The following is a 16,176-nucleotide window of genomic DNA, read 5'->3' as shown; positions in this document are numbered from 1 at the left end:
AATTACATTCCCAATGCTGTGTGACTATCACCTCTATTTCCAAAACTTTTCTGTCATCCTAAACATAAACTCTGTATACATTAAGCAATAACTTCAAAACTTGGGATGTTTTGATATAGGTACTAGATTTCTTACAGTCTAACAGATTTAAGAAGCAAACTAGAATGGATCCATCTTCCCAATTCTTCTCTAGTTGAAGATGTGTTAGTCATTTTGCTTGAACATCCTAAGCATCAAATAATTGAAGTGGCACTTGAGGAGGGTATACATGCTCTCCCAGGAATTGAAAGGACTGGTTCTTCTTTCATATCAACCTTTGATTTTGGAGGAATGGTGGCTCTCTTTCTAAGATCCTATGTTTAGAATCCTGCATTTATAATTAAAGAATGCATCGTAGTTGATTAAAGCCTAGTTGGTAACCTTTTTCTTTACTGCCTTGTGTCTGTCGGCTTTCATATGATGATACTAACCTCTTTAATCACCATTAAAAAGCCCCAGACCCTTTTGTTTATTTTATTACTATAATAGAACATAAAAGGGATAACCCAAGAGGAGAAACAATAGCAGCTATTAGTCCTTGGGGCTTTATTTCATTGAAATATTCCTTAGGAGTGGAAGGAGCCCTAAGCTATTCAAAGTCCTGCACAGGCGTGTGTGTCTCCCTCTCTCCCCCCTCCCCCTCCCTCCCCTGAGGTTAGTACAAGGCTTTATGAGTTTGAATGAAAGTGAGCCTTGGTGCTTGGTCAGTACCCCCTCTTTCCTCATTTACCCATCATTTCCTCGTTCATACATTGGTTGAAATAAAGGTTTTCAGCACACTGCCATTCTCCCATCATAGCTGGAGCATAGGTCTGGGAGAAGGAGGTGGTATGGCAGTACAGAAAGAAAAAAATACGGCCTTCTCATTCCAACTTTTTGTTTTTAATTTTAGTTTTTGGGGGGGGGCTCTATGTTGTATTCATCTCCTGTGTTCAGACAAATCTTTCCTTATAGGGCTTTTAAAATCCAGCGGATAGTGATTACCTTCTTCCTGCAATACCTCTTTTAAATGTGGTGATCTTACAGGCCCTCTATGAGACATTCAGGAGAGGCCTTGCTTGAACCCTCCAAAATGAAAGACAGATTGGCATCTTTGAGTATAGGAGACAGAAATGTGCTTCTGATAATGATTATCTAACATCTCCTGAGCCCTCAGAAAGGTTTGAGGAGAGTCCAATAAAATTTCCATCATAGTAACTAGTTGATTCTCTTCAATTCATTCTGTATTCTAAGTAGATGACAATGTTATCTTTCCTTCTCTTTGAGGCTTACTGGTCAGTTTGGTGAGTACAGGAGGTTGGGTGTTTTGCATCTTACCATTACAGCTACATTTCCACAGTATAAGCTGTTCTTCAGGAAGCCTCAGGTGTGAAATCCACCATGACCCTGGCTAGAACCACAGGGGCTCCTATTAGAGAAGCAGCCTTTGTACCCAGCTTGGAAGAGACCAGGCCCCTGGTTACAGTCACTCTTGGTAATTGGAAAGCAGGTTTGGTTCAGAGGTCAAGTATGAAAGGAACGTGCTTTTTCATAAAAGAAGATGGAAGTTTGGATGACTTAGGGCTTTAGTCTGGCATGTGAAAATAACAGAAAAAAAAGATCCCCCTACTTCTATATTGGAGTTTTAAATCCTTATTGCACCTTAGTACATGTTTGTGATATTGCCAAAGAGGAAATGTCTGGCCTTTCTCCCAGTGGGCTGTGTCCTTCAGTGTAGTTTCTCAGAGCAAATTTATTTCTGATCAATTCTGGCATGATCTGATGCCAATCCCTCCCTGCCTTAGGTGTTCCAAATACCAGTGAATTGGTTTTCCATTGACACAGTGTTCTACCACAGTGTAGCACATGGAATGCAGGGGAAAACAGCCACTTCATTTTCTCCAGGAGCCCAAGGCCATCATTTTCCAACACCAAATCACTGCTAATCTTGCAAGACTGCTTCTTGCAACTAATTCTTTCTAGCTTTAACTTTGACTTCACCCCAAGGTGTGGAGTGCCCTGACCTTCACATTTCCTCTAGTCTTGAGAGCTCTTAACATGAGCGTTTTCAGGTTTGGTGCCATCTGATTCAACACCCTGGGTCTAGCTGAGAGCTAAAAATAGCATTTTTCCAGCTGATCTGCCCTAATCACAATAGCACCAGCACTTTAAATAGCCTTTCTGTGCTAGCGTAGACATTTGACAGATGGAACTAACACTCTGATGACTACAGGAAGTCACAGGCTTAAAGGACTTACCAAGCTAGCATTGAGCTTTTACTTTTGCTCTTTCATCCCTTTCTAGAGAATAAAGAAGAAACCCTCTTCCCAAATTTTAATAATTATTCAGATCTTAATAGAAAGGTATATATGGTAAGGGTGCTTATGGTGACACTAGTTGTGTAAATACTAGAAAATGTTAGATCAGAAAGGTACTAATGGATGGGACTTCCTGCTTTCCAGCACTGATCATTCAATGTGTGTCAAAAGATCTGTATGAATCTCTTTTGCATCTTACCTTTACAGCTGCGTCTGGGGTTAGTACATATGTGGGACTACTGTGATAAGTGCACAAGAAGTAGTTGCATCTTCAGTCATATCCAGACAGTAATCTTTGTGGCAGGCAGTTCCACAAACCTTTTCTTCTTTTTTTTTTTTTTTCAATTAATTGTTTATTATACTCAAAAGCTCAGAGACATGATGTGTCTCTTTTTACTAGTTAGGTACAGTGGTGAGAGAAACATATTTCTTCTGGCATGGGGACTAGGTGAGGGTTAGTTCTATTTCTTTGTTTTGTTGTGGCTCTTCCCATCCTTTGGAACATTTTAAAATGGAAATTCTTTCCCAGCCAACACTTAACAATATTTTGTTAGCTCAAATGGTAAAAGGTGTTCTCTTCAGCAGTTGTAGTGGTTTTGAACATGCTAGTGAATACCACAGAAGAACCGCAAGTGCAAATTCCCCATTCCCAGTCTAATATGAGTACTTCCTTCACCTTTATTGCTGTCAGAAGAGGTATGACTTTAGTTAAAGTAGAAAGATAAAGGAAGGAAGACCACATCCACACCTTCTAGGAGTTCAGGCCCCAGACCAAAGAACCAAATTTATGGAAGGATACAAGTGAAACAGAGGAAGTTACATCTTGAAGCGAGTGTAACCATATTTGATCATCTTTTTTTTATTCTGTGCTTTGGGGTGGATCTCAATGTCTTATGCCTCCGATGATATCATCAGCACACACGGAAACAATTAACATTACATTCTCATTCTCAAAGTCTCACATCTTCAAGATTCCATCATATTTCCCAGGAGTTTAGATATGTAAAAAAAAAAAAAACAACTCTGATGTCTTGTCAAGAAGTCTATCCCAGTCTGGCTGGTAAGCCTCCTTACATCTGGCTTCCATTGCCATTCTTACTCAGTACATTTAGCAGAATCTGAGTATTTGCAATCTACAAACCTCAAACTCAAACCTAATATCAAAAATTTATTAAAACTGACTCACATATATTTATATTATAGAATCCTCCTTCTATTCAGTCTTCTGGTAGAAATCACAATACAGCCATTCAGTAGGAGCACTCACTGGCCAGAATGCTTCCAAATGTAATAAAGTTACATCCATTCCATTTGCTTATTCTACCTGGTTGTTTGCCATGTTTTCTAATTCTGGAAAAAGTGAGAGAGAGAGAGAGAGAGAGAGAGAGAGTAAGTGAGTGAGTGAGTGAGTGTGTGTGTGTTTGTGTGTGTGTGTGTGTGTGTGTGTGTGTGTGTGTGTGTGTGTGTGTGTGTGTTTATGTTTATGTTTCTTAGCCTATCATCTCTTACATAGGTGGTGAAATCCTAAGAAGTCTGTAGGAATCTGGGCCTTTGCTATATATATAGTGTAGAATGTGTTTGTGACTATGTAACAAGGTGGCTCTTTAACAAAGGTTCCTACTGTGTGTGTTTTCTGTTTTCCTGGGAAATGGGCAAGAGCCTTGAGAATTAGGAATGGCTTTTTACAACTTAAAACAAGCTCCTACATGTTAAAGACAATCCTGTCAAAAGGCATTAGCTAGACTCCAGCTGGTGATGTTGCCTAGCAATACAATCAATCTGAGTTGCAAGAGCCCTTCATTGTGGGAACCAGAGTGAATGCCTGACTCCCCACAAGGTGATTAAAAAACATTTTGAGACCCCCTCCTCCAGCATTATTGCATATAACTACCCTGAGATACAGTTTTTGTCTCTTCAAATAGAGACAGTTCTTAAGTTATAACTCCTCTGCTTGGAGTTAGTGAAAACCTTGGAAATAAAAGGGAAATGTTAATAACTGTGGTGAAAATGTTTAATGAATGGGTACTTAGGGCCTCCAGCACTGAGCTGCCACTGGTTTGAATGTGGGAGAAGGGCATCAAGGTGAGAACTACCTCCAAAAGTAGCCCACATCTAAGTAGATGGTTTTTAATAACTAGCAGTATGTAAGTATTGGCATCTCCAACACCCAAGTCACAGGCTTGTTCAACAGATATCGATGACAGGTACCTGTTGGGTCCCAGATACTGTGAGAAGCACAGTAATGAATAACCCCAGGATCTCTGTGCTCAGAGAGCTTACCATTTAGGAGGGTAGAAAGACCATCCACCATGGCAATCTTTTCCTAGAGAGCACAATAGAATATGACAGATTTTTATGAGGGGAGAATTTAGTTCCTCAAGTAGGCATTTGAATTCTCATCAGAAATGTATGTAATAAACAGTCAACAAAGAAGCTGTGTTTATCATCCTTATTCTTAAAGTTTCTCCTTTGCTGATGCTGCAGCGTCTCACAAAGAGAGAGAAATGACCTATAACTCTAGAACATCATGTCTTTTTGATACTGTAGTCACAAGGAAGAACCAAAACACCAACCTGTTGTTTCTCTGAGTTGGTGACTGTGAAGATTTCTGTCATGACCAGCAGCAGCAGCTAGGATTTCAGGGTCTAACAGCAATGATCTTTGCACAACTTCAGTCTTTCTCAGAGTCTTTTGTTGAGGCAATTTCTTTTATTGTTAATTTGGAGACATGGTAGTCTCTACAGGCTTAAGAAATAATTATCCTGCTTTTCCAAAAATATCTTAAACATCCAGTTAATAAATTTGACTCGCAAGGCTTCTGTAATTCTGTGCGCTTTTCTGATCCTGGCAGTTGAGGCCCGAGTGGCTCACAGTGAAGTAGTAGTGACTGGATTTGATTATCAGTCTGTGTATCCCCATTCATCTGGGACCAGCACTCCAGAAGCAGTCACTGTGGCACACCCACACACCCATTTCTGTCTTGTCCTCTTTGGAGCATTTTTATCTGTCTAGCACTTAGCCTGGGATTGCCAACTCCTTAGGCCCAACTATTTCATAATCTCCACAGGTGACTCTTGGCACTAATGCTGAGTTGTACCTTATTCTGTTTTCTGTCTGGGAATCTGGCTGACAGGCACTTTGTGAACCTGTTCCGCACATTTCACAATTATATGGGAGAAGACTTTCTGAAATGTGCATACGTGATGGTACTTGTCAAGGAGCTTGAACACACATGGCTTATAAGGATGTCAAGAGAGCGTGCATTTGTTTGAGATTTTAACTGAAGGTGTTGAATCTATATTTATATCTAGACACTGTTTCCAGCAAGTTGCAAAACAACAATGTTTATACTATTGCCAAGAGGAATGTGGAAGGGCAGGACATGCTCTACCAGTCCCTGAAGCTCACTAATGGCATTTGGATTTTGGCTGAGCTACGTATCCAGCCAGGAAACCCCAATTACACGGTAAGGTCTTTCTGAGAATGGGTGAGATGGATTAGAGGTGGGGAGGTAAGAGCCTTTTCATTTTTTTCTTAGCATCCTGGATAGACCTGGAGGAGGTGCTTCAGACTCAAGGTATCTGAAACAGGCAGTCAGTAAAGAAGCCCCCAGTGGCCTCAGTGGAAGACCTCCTCTCTGCAGTGTCTGTGCCATCCAGCAGGCAGGTGCCTCTGACAGCAAGGAATGTTCAAATCCATGCTCCCCCTGGTACACACAGAGTTGCTCACGTGACAGCTTCATCCTCAATATCAGTTAATTCTTATCTGTCATATCTGTGCATGGGCCACTATAACAAGCTGCTAAGAGGATTGTTTACATAGCTAATTTCAAGAAGACCTTTCCTACTTTTGGAGTTCATGACCTAAGGATATCAGAGTCATAAATACATGAGCCTTTGGGCCGATGGCCCAAAAAGAGTGCTGAATTTTTGCTGCACATGCTTAAAAATGGAGAGAGTAATGCTGACCTTAAGGGTTTAGATACAGATTCTCTGGTCATTGAGCAGTTTCAAGTGAACAAAGCCCTTGGACATGTCTCCTCACTTACAGAGCTCATGGTCACATTAGCCCCTACCTGAGCTCTCCTGCTACATCGAGATGATCCTTACTGAAAAGGAGTTGCACAGAAGAAAACAACATCCCAGAAGAAACTGGAGAGACAAAAAATTATGGCATGGAAATAAGTTCAGCAAAACTTAAATGCAAATAAAAGTTAAAAAAAAAAAAAAGTACAGTGAAATCCTGTCTTCATGGTACCCTTTTTTAACCACACCCAATTTCCATCCTCCCTATGTTTTTAAATGGTAAATTTGTTTATACTTCATTGCCCCACTTCCTATTCTTCATCCATCTGGTGACTAGGTTCTCTCTGAACACAATACCATCTAAATCTTCCATCACAGCACTTGACATAGATCTAATCCATTTTCCTAAGTGGCACTCCAGACATCAAAATCACTCAGATACATTCCCTTCTCTCCATCACCCTAAACACTCATTAAGCTATTGATCTTGTCTCAGCTAGGTATTAAGGAAGAAAGAAATCTATTGAGCCACTTCTAATGTATCTTGAAGGACTGATGGTCCTTTAGTCTCCTAAGAGGCGTTAGTAAAGCTCCCTCTCCCCCAATTCTTATTGTATTTCATTAAGAAGATGTGTTTATCCTAAAAGGGTGAGGCCACATCTCTACTAGTAGGTAAGTCTCATCTGGAAAGATAACTTGTCCCAGGTGAAGAAGCGTGTGCTCCAGACTATACACCAGAAATGGATGTGTAAGCCTTTGGCTTTAATTAGGCAGAGGAGGTGACTCCTCTTCTCTTGGTGGAACTAGATGGCCAGCATTCCTGAGTTATTGATATTAAAGATGTGTTACATAAACAGCAGTTTGAAACTTCCAGGGAAGGTCTCCTTTCCCTTAGGAACCATACAAAATGAGACCCAGAGTCCTAGCTATATTTAACAAACTTGACCCTTTGTTAAAGGCTGGTATGGAGGTAGGTAGGGAGATGGGGAGAGGGCCAGGATATTAGGAGTCCAGAAAGAGGGAAAGATTCTTCCCCCTCCTCCAAAGAGCAGCAGTAGCACTCGGGGTCTAGACCTGGTCAGTGCATGACTCCCCCCCAGTGCCAACTTCGGCAGTTTGGCCTTTTGTTAAGGAAGGCATTTCTTTACTAATCATGAAAGATTAGTAAAATTCTCCAGCTGATAGAATTTCAAGTATTGTTACAAAGATGTGAAAAAATACAGGACAGTATTTTGGGAGAGAGGAACTACTCCTCTCTTTAGTCTGGGAGTTAACTCCCTTAGGCTGTTTTTTGTTTTTTGGGTGATCGGTCTGGGATCCGAACTCTTGACCTTGGTGTTAAAACACTGTGTTCTAACCAGCTGAGCCAACTGACCAGCCCCCTTAAGCTGTTTTTTTTTTTTTCTCTCTTTTTAGCTTCTTCTCCTTCTCCTCTTCTGAGTTCTCATATTTTTCCACTATAATTTTCCACAACATTGGCTGTGGAGAGGCTGTGGAAGAGGAGGTACAAGAATTGCCTCCATAGGGAGCTTGAAAGTCAGGGAAATGCCCAGAGCTGCAACTTAGACCAAAGGAGGGAGCTGTTTTCTATATATTTATATTCTTAAATTAGTTGTTTTGTTTTTTTTCATTTATCAGAATTGTCTTCCTGACTGATATCAAACAGCAGTTTGGGAAATGCCTTGGAGACTGAATACTAAAGCTGTAAATAAATAGAGCATCTTTCAGTGTTCTTTTCTTTTGTTTGATTGGTTTTTGTTTTTTGCATTTTTTATTTTAAGTATTTAGGATGTTATTTTTTGGGGAAATTCAGGGTTAACCAATATCTTCTTGACCTTTTTCCAAAGATATTCTCACCTTTTATACTATGTTAAATCATCCAGAGTCTCTGATAGGATGAAGAGGTAAAATAATCTAAAATCTCATGGTGATATATTGTTAAAGACAACTTTTGTTGATCTGCCCTAATAAATAAGAGCAGTGATGTCGGTAATAAAAATAAAAATTAGTGTTTTATAAGCACCCTTTGCTCTATGAAAGAGCTGCAAGCTTAATAATAACTCAATTCTTTGTAAAAAAAAAATGTGGTTCTGGAATGCATTTTGCATGCTTATAATGTTATATTATTGTTAATAATATTTTGCCCAATCTCACACAAAGAGTCCAAATCAGGGTTTAAATTTTGTCCTTGTTAACCCACAAAGTGAAATTTTCAGTATTTAATATTGAAATCTTTTTAATATTGGTTTACTATTGGGTAATCATTAAACTAAAAGAAGAGATGATGGTAGAGAGGTAGAGTGGCATCAGCAGTATCTGAATTCCCCGTCTAAAGAGGCAGAGAATGAAAGATTAAGCTATTGACATGAATTGCTTTTCAGTTATATTAAGTAAATGTCCTTTTGTGTTAGTTCTTGTCTTCCCTACTTAACAGTGTATACTCTCCTCAATGTAATACAAAAAGGACTAGTACCTTGGACCTACCTAGCTTATGCTTTTACTCTACTTGGTTGGACATCCTCCTGAAATTGGGACTGAGATAACCATCCTCCTTGTCAGACTGAGAAACTGAGGCAGGCAGCTAAAATGACTATCAACATGTTAAGGGCTTTGATGTTTTGAGTGTGGATTATTTCCTAACCTCATAAACCCACATAGAATGTAAGTAGAAATACAGTATGACATGAAAGTGGTTAAATTGAAATTCTGAAATCCACAGTATGGATTAACTCTTTGATCCATGATCTCTTTGTTTGGCTACTCTAGTGATAGAAGCTCCTTTCCCATGTGTCAGAAGCGTTCTTGAACTGAGTGCTTGGATACCTTTAGGGTTAATACCAACCTCTGTCTAATCTTCCTTCTCCTTTTTCTCCTAACAGCTGTCGCTGAAGTGTAGAGCTCCTGAAGTCTCTCAATACATCTATCAGGTATACGACAGCATCTTGAAAAACTAATAGACTGGTCCAGTACCCTCCAGCCACCCTGTGATCGGTGCAAGCCCAGAACTCTTAACTGGAAGAAATTATGTTGCTGTGCAGAATCTGAACCAAACACACTGAAGCCACCCACCAAGGTAGTGACTAGTCTAACCTGTGCTAACATTAAGGCACAACCTGTTGGATAGTTTTAGCTTCCTGTGAACATTTGTAACCACTGCTTCAATCACTTTGCACCTCTTGCCACCTGCTGCTGCTCTCTGTCCTTACTTGTGGGCTTCTCCATGCTGTGCCAATGGCTGGCTTTTCCTACACCCTGTTTTGAGTGTAGTTTGGTATTTTGTAATCGAGAGCTCATTTCAAAAGCAGAAAAAGACAACAAATATTAAAGCACGGAAAAGTGTCACTGAAACATAAACTGCACTTTATTGTTTTATATTTTGTACATATGAGAAATTGAGGGAGTGGTGTAACAGGTAGCAAGTGTTAAAATAACTGAATGTCATTAACCACACAGTCCTGGAGGAAGAGATGCAGTTACCTGCCCCACCCTGTTAGGGGTTCTCTTATCTGTGGCAAACTTATCCCTGGTTATTTGGATTTTCGCTTTTTTTTCCTCCTTTTCCTTGGCCAAGCCTTCATGCACCCCCCCCCCCCCCGCCCCAATATTATCATCCCATTTTACTGCTCTGCCGTTGGGAATGTTGATCTTCCTTGAATGATGTTTCAGGGTGCAGAAAATATAGGACCTGTCAGCACCAAAACTGAGAGGAGTTAGAACTCACTGCCTTCCTTTCCCCTGAACTAACCAATTAATATCACTGATTAAGGAGTTTGAGTAGAGGTGGGCAACAGGAACCACAGTGCCCTCCCTCTGCCCCTTCCCTGTATTCTCAGGTCTGATTCAGATCTAAAATCATAAAGTCTTAGAGTTGAAACAGACTTTTAGTAATAACTTATGTAACCCTGTTTTTCTACCAAGGAGAAGGATAAAAGGCAGAAAGGGTGTTATTGCTGAGGCCTGTCGGCTGTGTAGTGGCAGAGCTGAGACTGGGCCTCCTAAATCCCCATCGGTGGGGTTTTTGCTGCAGGACTGTCTCTCATTGTTGTTGTTCTCCTCAATGCCTTCTGCCTCTTCTGTGCCTGCTTTGTGGCTCTTCGCATTCTCCATACCGATTTTGGCACCCCATTCATCAGCATCAGGTGGCAGCAGAGTATGTTTTAGGTTTCCTGAAGGTAAATCCAGATGCCAGATAAAAAGAGTAGCTGATATTCTCCATATGTTCCTGGAGCCACAGTCCTTGAGGCCAGCAAGGACTCAAGGGTGGGTGCAGAGATGAAATGAGCTTAGAGATGTTGCAGATTCTCTTTATTCCTTCAGCTCTCTGGTCTGCTCTTTACTCACATTACTTAGGCTCCAAGCAAATTAAGATCATCCCAGAGGGTCAGGCAGTTCTTGTCATCTCTGAAAAGACTGGGGGGTGTGAAATCCCCTCCCTTAACACATGGTTATGATATATCAAAGAATGCTTCATGTCCAAAACACCAACTGTTTAGCAGTGTTCATGCTGTTTGATCTGCGGGCACTTGTAGCGTTGCCTGGTACCCAGTATTCAGGGTCCATGACCAAGACTACTCTTCTCAGATGCCCCTGCTCAAATCAGAGGCACTTCAGGGTCCAGAGGCCTCATGTTGGCCTCAGACCTAATTCGCTGGGCTCAGGAGGAATGGAGGAAAAGGAGCAGAAACCACTCTCCATCCCTGTCAGTCCTGAAAAGACCCAGCTTCATTGCAAAGCTTGGAGAGTTTGGGTCCCCCAGAGCAGTTTCTTAAACCTTGAGAATCTCCAAGAGAAGAATTACTGGGGTGGGGGAAAGATCTGTCCCTTGCTCATCACCCCTCAGGCACATGGAGAGTAGGAAATGGCACAGGATTGTGGGGGGGATGTGAGTAGGTTGGTGATGTGTGGGTGGAAAAGCAGGTTGACAAAGTTCCCTTGTTGGGACTTATTCATGGAATCAGTGGATATAAGTAGATAAGAAGGCTCATGGTGCAAATACAGTGTTCTCACCTCAAAGCAAACTATAGTTCCAGAAGGAAGAGGATGTGACAGGGCAAGCAGACAGAACACAGTTTTTTTTTACCAGAATATGTCCCTTAATCCCTAAAACCCGGCTTCTCACAGCCTCCCCACCAGTGATGGATAACAACTACTGTTCTCAGCTAACCTGACTGAGCCAATCTGTGAACCCTTCGCTCCTCAGGGAGGCTGCCTCCCATCGCACCCCTAAGCAGAGTTAGGGAGGGATTCTACTTCACATAAAAGAAACTCTCTCCTGCAGAGACAAACCTGTTGCCCCCACCACAGCTTCCCTTTTGGTCCATTTCAAGCTGGCCAAATTGGGGAAGTGGGGTGGATCCACCTCTCCTCTGCCCAAGTATGTCTTTGTATGTCAGCCGGCATCATACAAAGGGCAAGGGAAGCAAACACTCCCAGAACTCTTTTGCTGGTCAGAGATTCCCTGAGTGTCTGTCACCCAAGCCTATTTCATGTGTCTGTGTTGTGAAGTTTGGGACTCTGGAGAGAAATGGGGAGGGGGGAGGGGTAGATGTTGCCCTAAGAATGCTTATTCCTCTGTTCTTGTTGGGATCTGTTCTTGGGGCGGGTTGGGGTTGGGGGAAGTTTGACCTTGCATCTTCGTCAATAAACTCTCATTTACACAAAATGAAGTTTGTGGTATGTACTTTGTTCCCAGAACTGACACTCTAGGACAAAAAACATTGCGGGGGGGTGGGGTGGGGGGGGTGGAACATTTACAACCATTCTATTAAAACTTTTTTTTGATTGCCCTAGCCCTCCCAGGGACTCAGGGAGATGAAATTAAGATTGGCTTGAGGAAGAATCATATACCTGCAGAGGCTCCTGTCGACCAAGCCTCCAACACCGCCATCATTACCCCAGACAGGCAGCAAGTGCTCAGAGGAGCAAATCCATCTTCCCTGACAGGTCCCCTGCTGAGGCTCCAGGCAGATGGTCTCAGGCACACTAGCCAGTGCTACAGCAGCATTTTCTGACTTGTGGGTAGGCAGCCAGCCAGCAGGGCCCGGGGCGGGAGGAGCACAGCAGAGCTTCTCATCAGTTTCCTATTACCCACGATGTCTCACTCATCTCTCGATTTATAAAAGCCTTTCAGACCTGGACTCAGGGCCTGCATATTCCCAAACAAATAGAACCAAGGCTGCTTTAAAGCAAACTTCTCAAGGAGTTCAAGTCTAGCAACCTGCATTTGTGTTGCTGGGGGAACATGACCCAGGTGTTCTCAAGACAGAGGGCCCCACCCCTGGGTTCTGATAGCTGACAGTAGCTGAAATCTCCCACAGCCTGGAGTGAGAGATCCAGCACCAAGATGCCCATGAAGAAGTCCCCGAACCTGACTCACCACTAGAATGAGTGTAGGTAAAATTCTTTGCACAGTGCTTGGCGCTTAGTAGGTGTTCAGAAACAGTGGGCCGCTTTTATTTGTCCAAACACCGTGAAGGAACTGAACTGCCTTTGGCAGCTATGAAAGTTTTTAGATGTCTCCATGTTGCTAGGCTGCAGTTAGCCCAAGCTGTAATAGTAATGACCCTTGGGGAAGAATGGAGTCAGGGTGGTCTTAATTGAGGTTCTGGATCAAAGACATGAAGAGGGACCTTACTGAGATCTAGTTAGGGGTCCCCAGTTAAGAGTGATTTTAGTTCGGGCAAAGAAAGTCCCCAGGGGAGGCTCTCAACTCTTGGGTGCACATTAATGTAACCTGGAGAGCTTTCAAAAAAGATGGATGGTTCTGTTTAATCAGTCTGGAGTGAGGCCAAGGGGAATCTGCATCTAAAAAAAAAAAGGACCGGCCCATGGCTCACTCGGGAGAGTGCGGTGCTGATAGCACCAAGGCCCCGGGTTCGGATCCCATATAGGGATGGCCGGTTTGCTCACTGGCTGAGCGTGGTGCTGACAACACCAAGTCAAGGGTTAGGATCCCCTTACCGGTAATCTTTAAAAAAAAAAAAAAAAAAAAAATACTCCCCTGGTGTTTCTAATGTGCAGCCAGGGTTAGGAGTCACTGCCAGAGAGAAGCTTTCACCTGTTCACCTACTTCCTCTTCTATGGTAATAATCGTGTTTTTGTGGCAGTTGAAAAACAGCAAGGCGCCTCCATGCACATGATACCTGCTTATTCCCTTGCCTATATCATTTTTCAGGTGAGATCTGACTCCCTTCCTGTGTCCTTACCGCCACACTACAGCTTCCTCTTCCATGTCACCAAAGGTTCTGTAACAGGCTCTACCCAGCCTCTGCCCTTGGCCACATCCAGCCTTGCTAAGTCCCCAGTATATCTGTGTGTTCAGGACAAACTGGTCCCAAACTTTCACCTGAGATTGCACTATCCTTCTCCGCCCCTAGAATAGCAATTAGGAAATACTGAGATTTCAGGTACCTTGTTTCTGAGGCCAGAAAACAGCTGAGGACTCCCAGGTTTGGGCCTTCCTACTCCCACTTCACGCATTAATGCTTTTTCTGATTTTGCTTGGACCCAGATTTCTTTTCCCTGCCACCCCCAGCTCTAGGAAGCAAGAGCCTGTTTATTTTAATACCTGGTATGGCACTTGGGGAAGTTCACACCTCCCCCGTTATTACCCATTTCTATCTCCTGAACACTAATCCTAGAATCCCAACCAGCCCCCAGACATGTTATTAGCAACAAGGATGTTTCTTGAAAAGTTTCCCAGTTGGCTGCAAACTTGCCATCTCAGTTTTTCATTTAGCTTTTGCCCTGCCATCCTTGATGCTGCCAACAAGGGGAAGGCTAATTTGGGGGTTGGTTAGACCAAGATTTTCAGATGGAGAAGTGGCTTTCAAGGTCCTAACTTCCAGAAGGCTTTTTTTTTTTAGACAAGACCGCCATTTCTAGGATCATTCCTCCTTTGGACAGGGACTTAACACTCCGGGACTGAAAGAACTCCACAGAGCCCACTTCTCCCACCGTGTGGTGTTAGAGGATGATGTTCAAGTCTAGCCTCTGGCTTTCCCTCCTTTGTTTCATTCACTCTCCACTTATGGTCAGAGATTCCAGGATCTGGTCAGACAGCCTGTGAAGTTTCAGTGGGGTCCTCAGCTATGATGCAGCAGGAGCAGAGGTAGGCAGGTGCAGGTGTTTGTCCTTTCTGTCCCACTTCATCCCTGGGCCTCAGATACTACAGGTGGGCCAATGCGTCTGCTCCCCTGGAACCTGAGCTTGCACCTCAGCCATCAGGCATCCTTAGCTGAACCAGAGCCACCTGAGGCTCAAGACAGGACCTCAAACTTTTTTACCAAGGTAATCCTAATGATAGAGGAGTGAACAGGCCCTTAGGGTGTATGTTCTTAGCCCAAAGTGACTGTCAGCACCAAAATGACTTTAACTGTATCTTAAATTAAGGCAAATTTTCTACTTTATGAAGATATTGTCACTTTGTTTTCTAAGTAAAAATAATGCGTAAGTGACCTACCACTGAAGGCCAGTATGAGGTCTCATAACTTACCCATGGTTTTGTGTTCCACTAGTATAACTAAGCTGAGAAGCTTCTGAGAAGCCTGGCCCCAAGGTATGAGTGTGAGCATAGCACGACTTCTTATTTCTAGCCCACCTTGGGGTGGAATGGAACCAGGACAGAGGCCCGTGGCCTGGGAGTGGGGGCGAGGGGGGACGGTGGGTAGACATAAAGCCTGGGATCTTCAGGCAGGGTAAGGATTAAAGATTTTGAGATACGATGGTGGGGGCGGGGATAGTTAGTGCCCTAGGCAGTTTAATCAAGTTGAAAGGCTCTCCATGAACCTCACTGTGATCCTACAGGGCCAGTAAAGTTTGATTTTTCCCCCAAAAAAGAGGCATTCTAGGAGGAGGCCATGTTCTTCTCAGCCTTGCACTTGCTTCTAGCTGCCACCCTGGCCCTCTTCTCATATTCCCATCCCAACCCCCTGAGAACCCACCTAGAATAAATGGAAACACTTTCCCAGGGTGGTGTTCAACCTCCCCTAGAATGGCTGTGTGTCTCTAAAAGAGGCGAGAAGTAAAGACCATACACGGAGACTCACTGCATTCCAGGCATTGCATTAAGGACTTTACACACCTTAGCTCACTTATACCCTGTCACCAACAACAGTGGAGAACAACTAATCACATTTCCATTTTATAAATAAAACTATAGAGTTTGGAGAGTTTGAGTTACTTACCTTCAGTCACGCTATGGCAGGACCAGGATTTAAATCCAGATCTGTCTGATTCTGAGCCTAAGCTCATAGCCACCACGCTTTCTGTCTGGACAGGAGTGGGATGGTGTGTAAGTGAGAAGGTGCCCAAAATGCAGAAGCCAAAGGGAGGAGGAAGACTGGGTTCTGTGAGCCACTGTAATAGAAAGTAATAGGAAGTAGTGGAGGAGATAGGGAATCAGGGGTAAAAACACAGGATGCCTCTCAGAACTCCCCCCTTCTCCTCCCCACCCTACATCCAAAGTGCACCCTGACCATGTGCTGCCCTGCTTCAAAACACGAGTGCCTTGCCATCCATAACTCCTTACCCTGGCTAGCAGGGCCTTTGTGACCTCATCTTAACCAGTCTCTTGGCCCCTTCCTTCACCATGTTTCCAGCCTCCTGGGCTCCTTATCTGGTTCCTGGACACACTTCCCAAGCCTTGGTAATTGATCCTGACTTCTCTTGCCTACAAGCCCTTTTCTACAACCTCCCTCCACCCACTCCCTAAATCCACTTCTTTCAAGGTTGCTTCCTTAAAAGCTGCCTCCGCTGAAGGCCTGCTTCACTGACACCTCTAACGAGTTGGCCCACTCCCTCTGCCCTCCCCCAGC

At 43.2% G+C, this 16,176-nt stretch overlaps 1 protein-coding gene across 2 annotated transcripts in view; it reads left to right on the top strand.

The window, feature by feature from the left end:
* The window catches only part of AP2B1 (adaptor related protein complex 2 subunit beta 1), a 114,766-nt gene extending 102,881 nt beyond the window's left edge, over nucleotides 1–11,885 (top strand). For both annotated transcript variants that reach the window (XM_063109357.1, XM_063109356.1), the window contains 2 exons: nucleotides 5,648–5,802; nucleotides 9,241–11,885. In XM_063109357.1, coding sequence (XP_062965427.1) covers nucleotides 5,648–5,802; nucleotides 9,241–9,315 — 230 coding nt within the window. In that variant the 3' untranslated portion in view covers nucleotides 9,316–11,885. The remainder of the gene's footprint in view (nucleotides 1–5,647; nucleotides 5,803–9,240) is intronic.
* Nucleotides 11,886–16,176: the final 4,291 nt, after the last annotated feature.

This window comes from Cynocephalus volans, chromosome 10 (assembly GCF_027409185.1).
Source record: "Cynocephalus volans isolate mCynVol1 chromosome 10, mCynVol1.pri, whole genome shotgun sequence".
Taxonomy (NCBI): domain Eukaryota; kingdom Metazoa; phylum Chordata; class Mammalia; order Dermoptera; family Cynocephalidae; genus Cynocephalus; species Cynocephalus volans.
The sequence above is the reverse complement of the archived record's forward strand: the minus strand, read 5'-3'. Positions and strand labels throughout refer to the sequence as shown.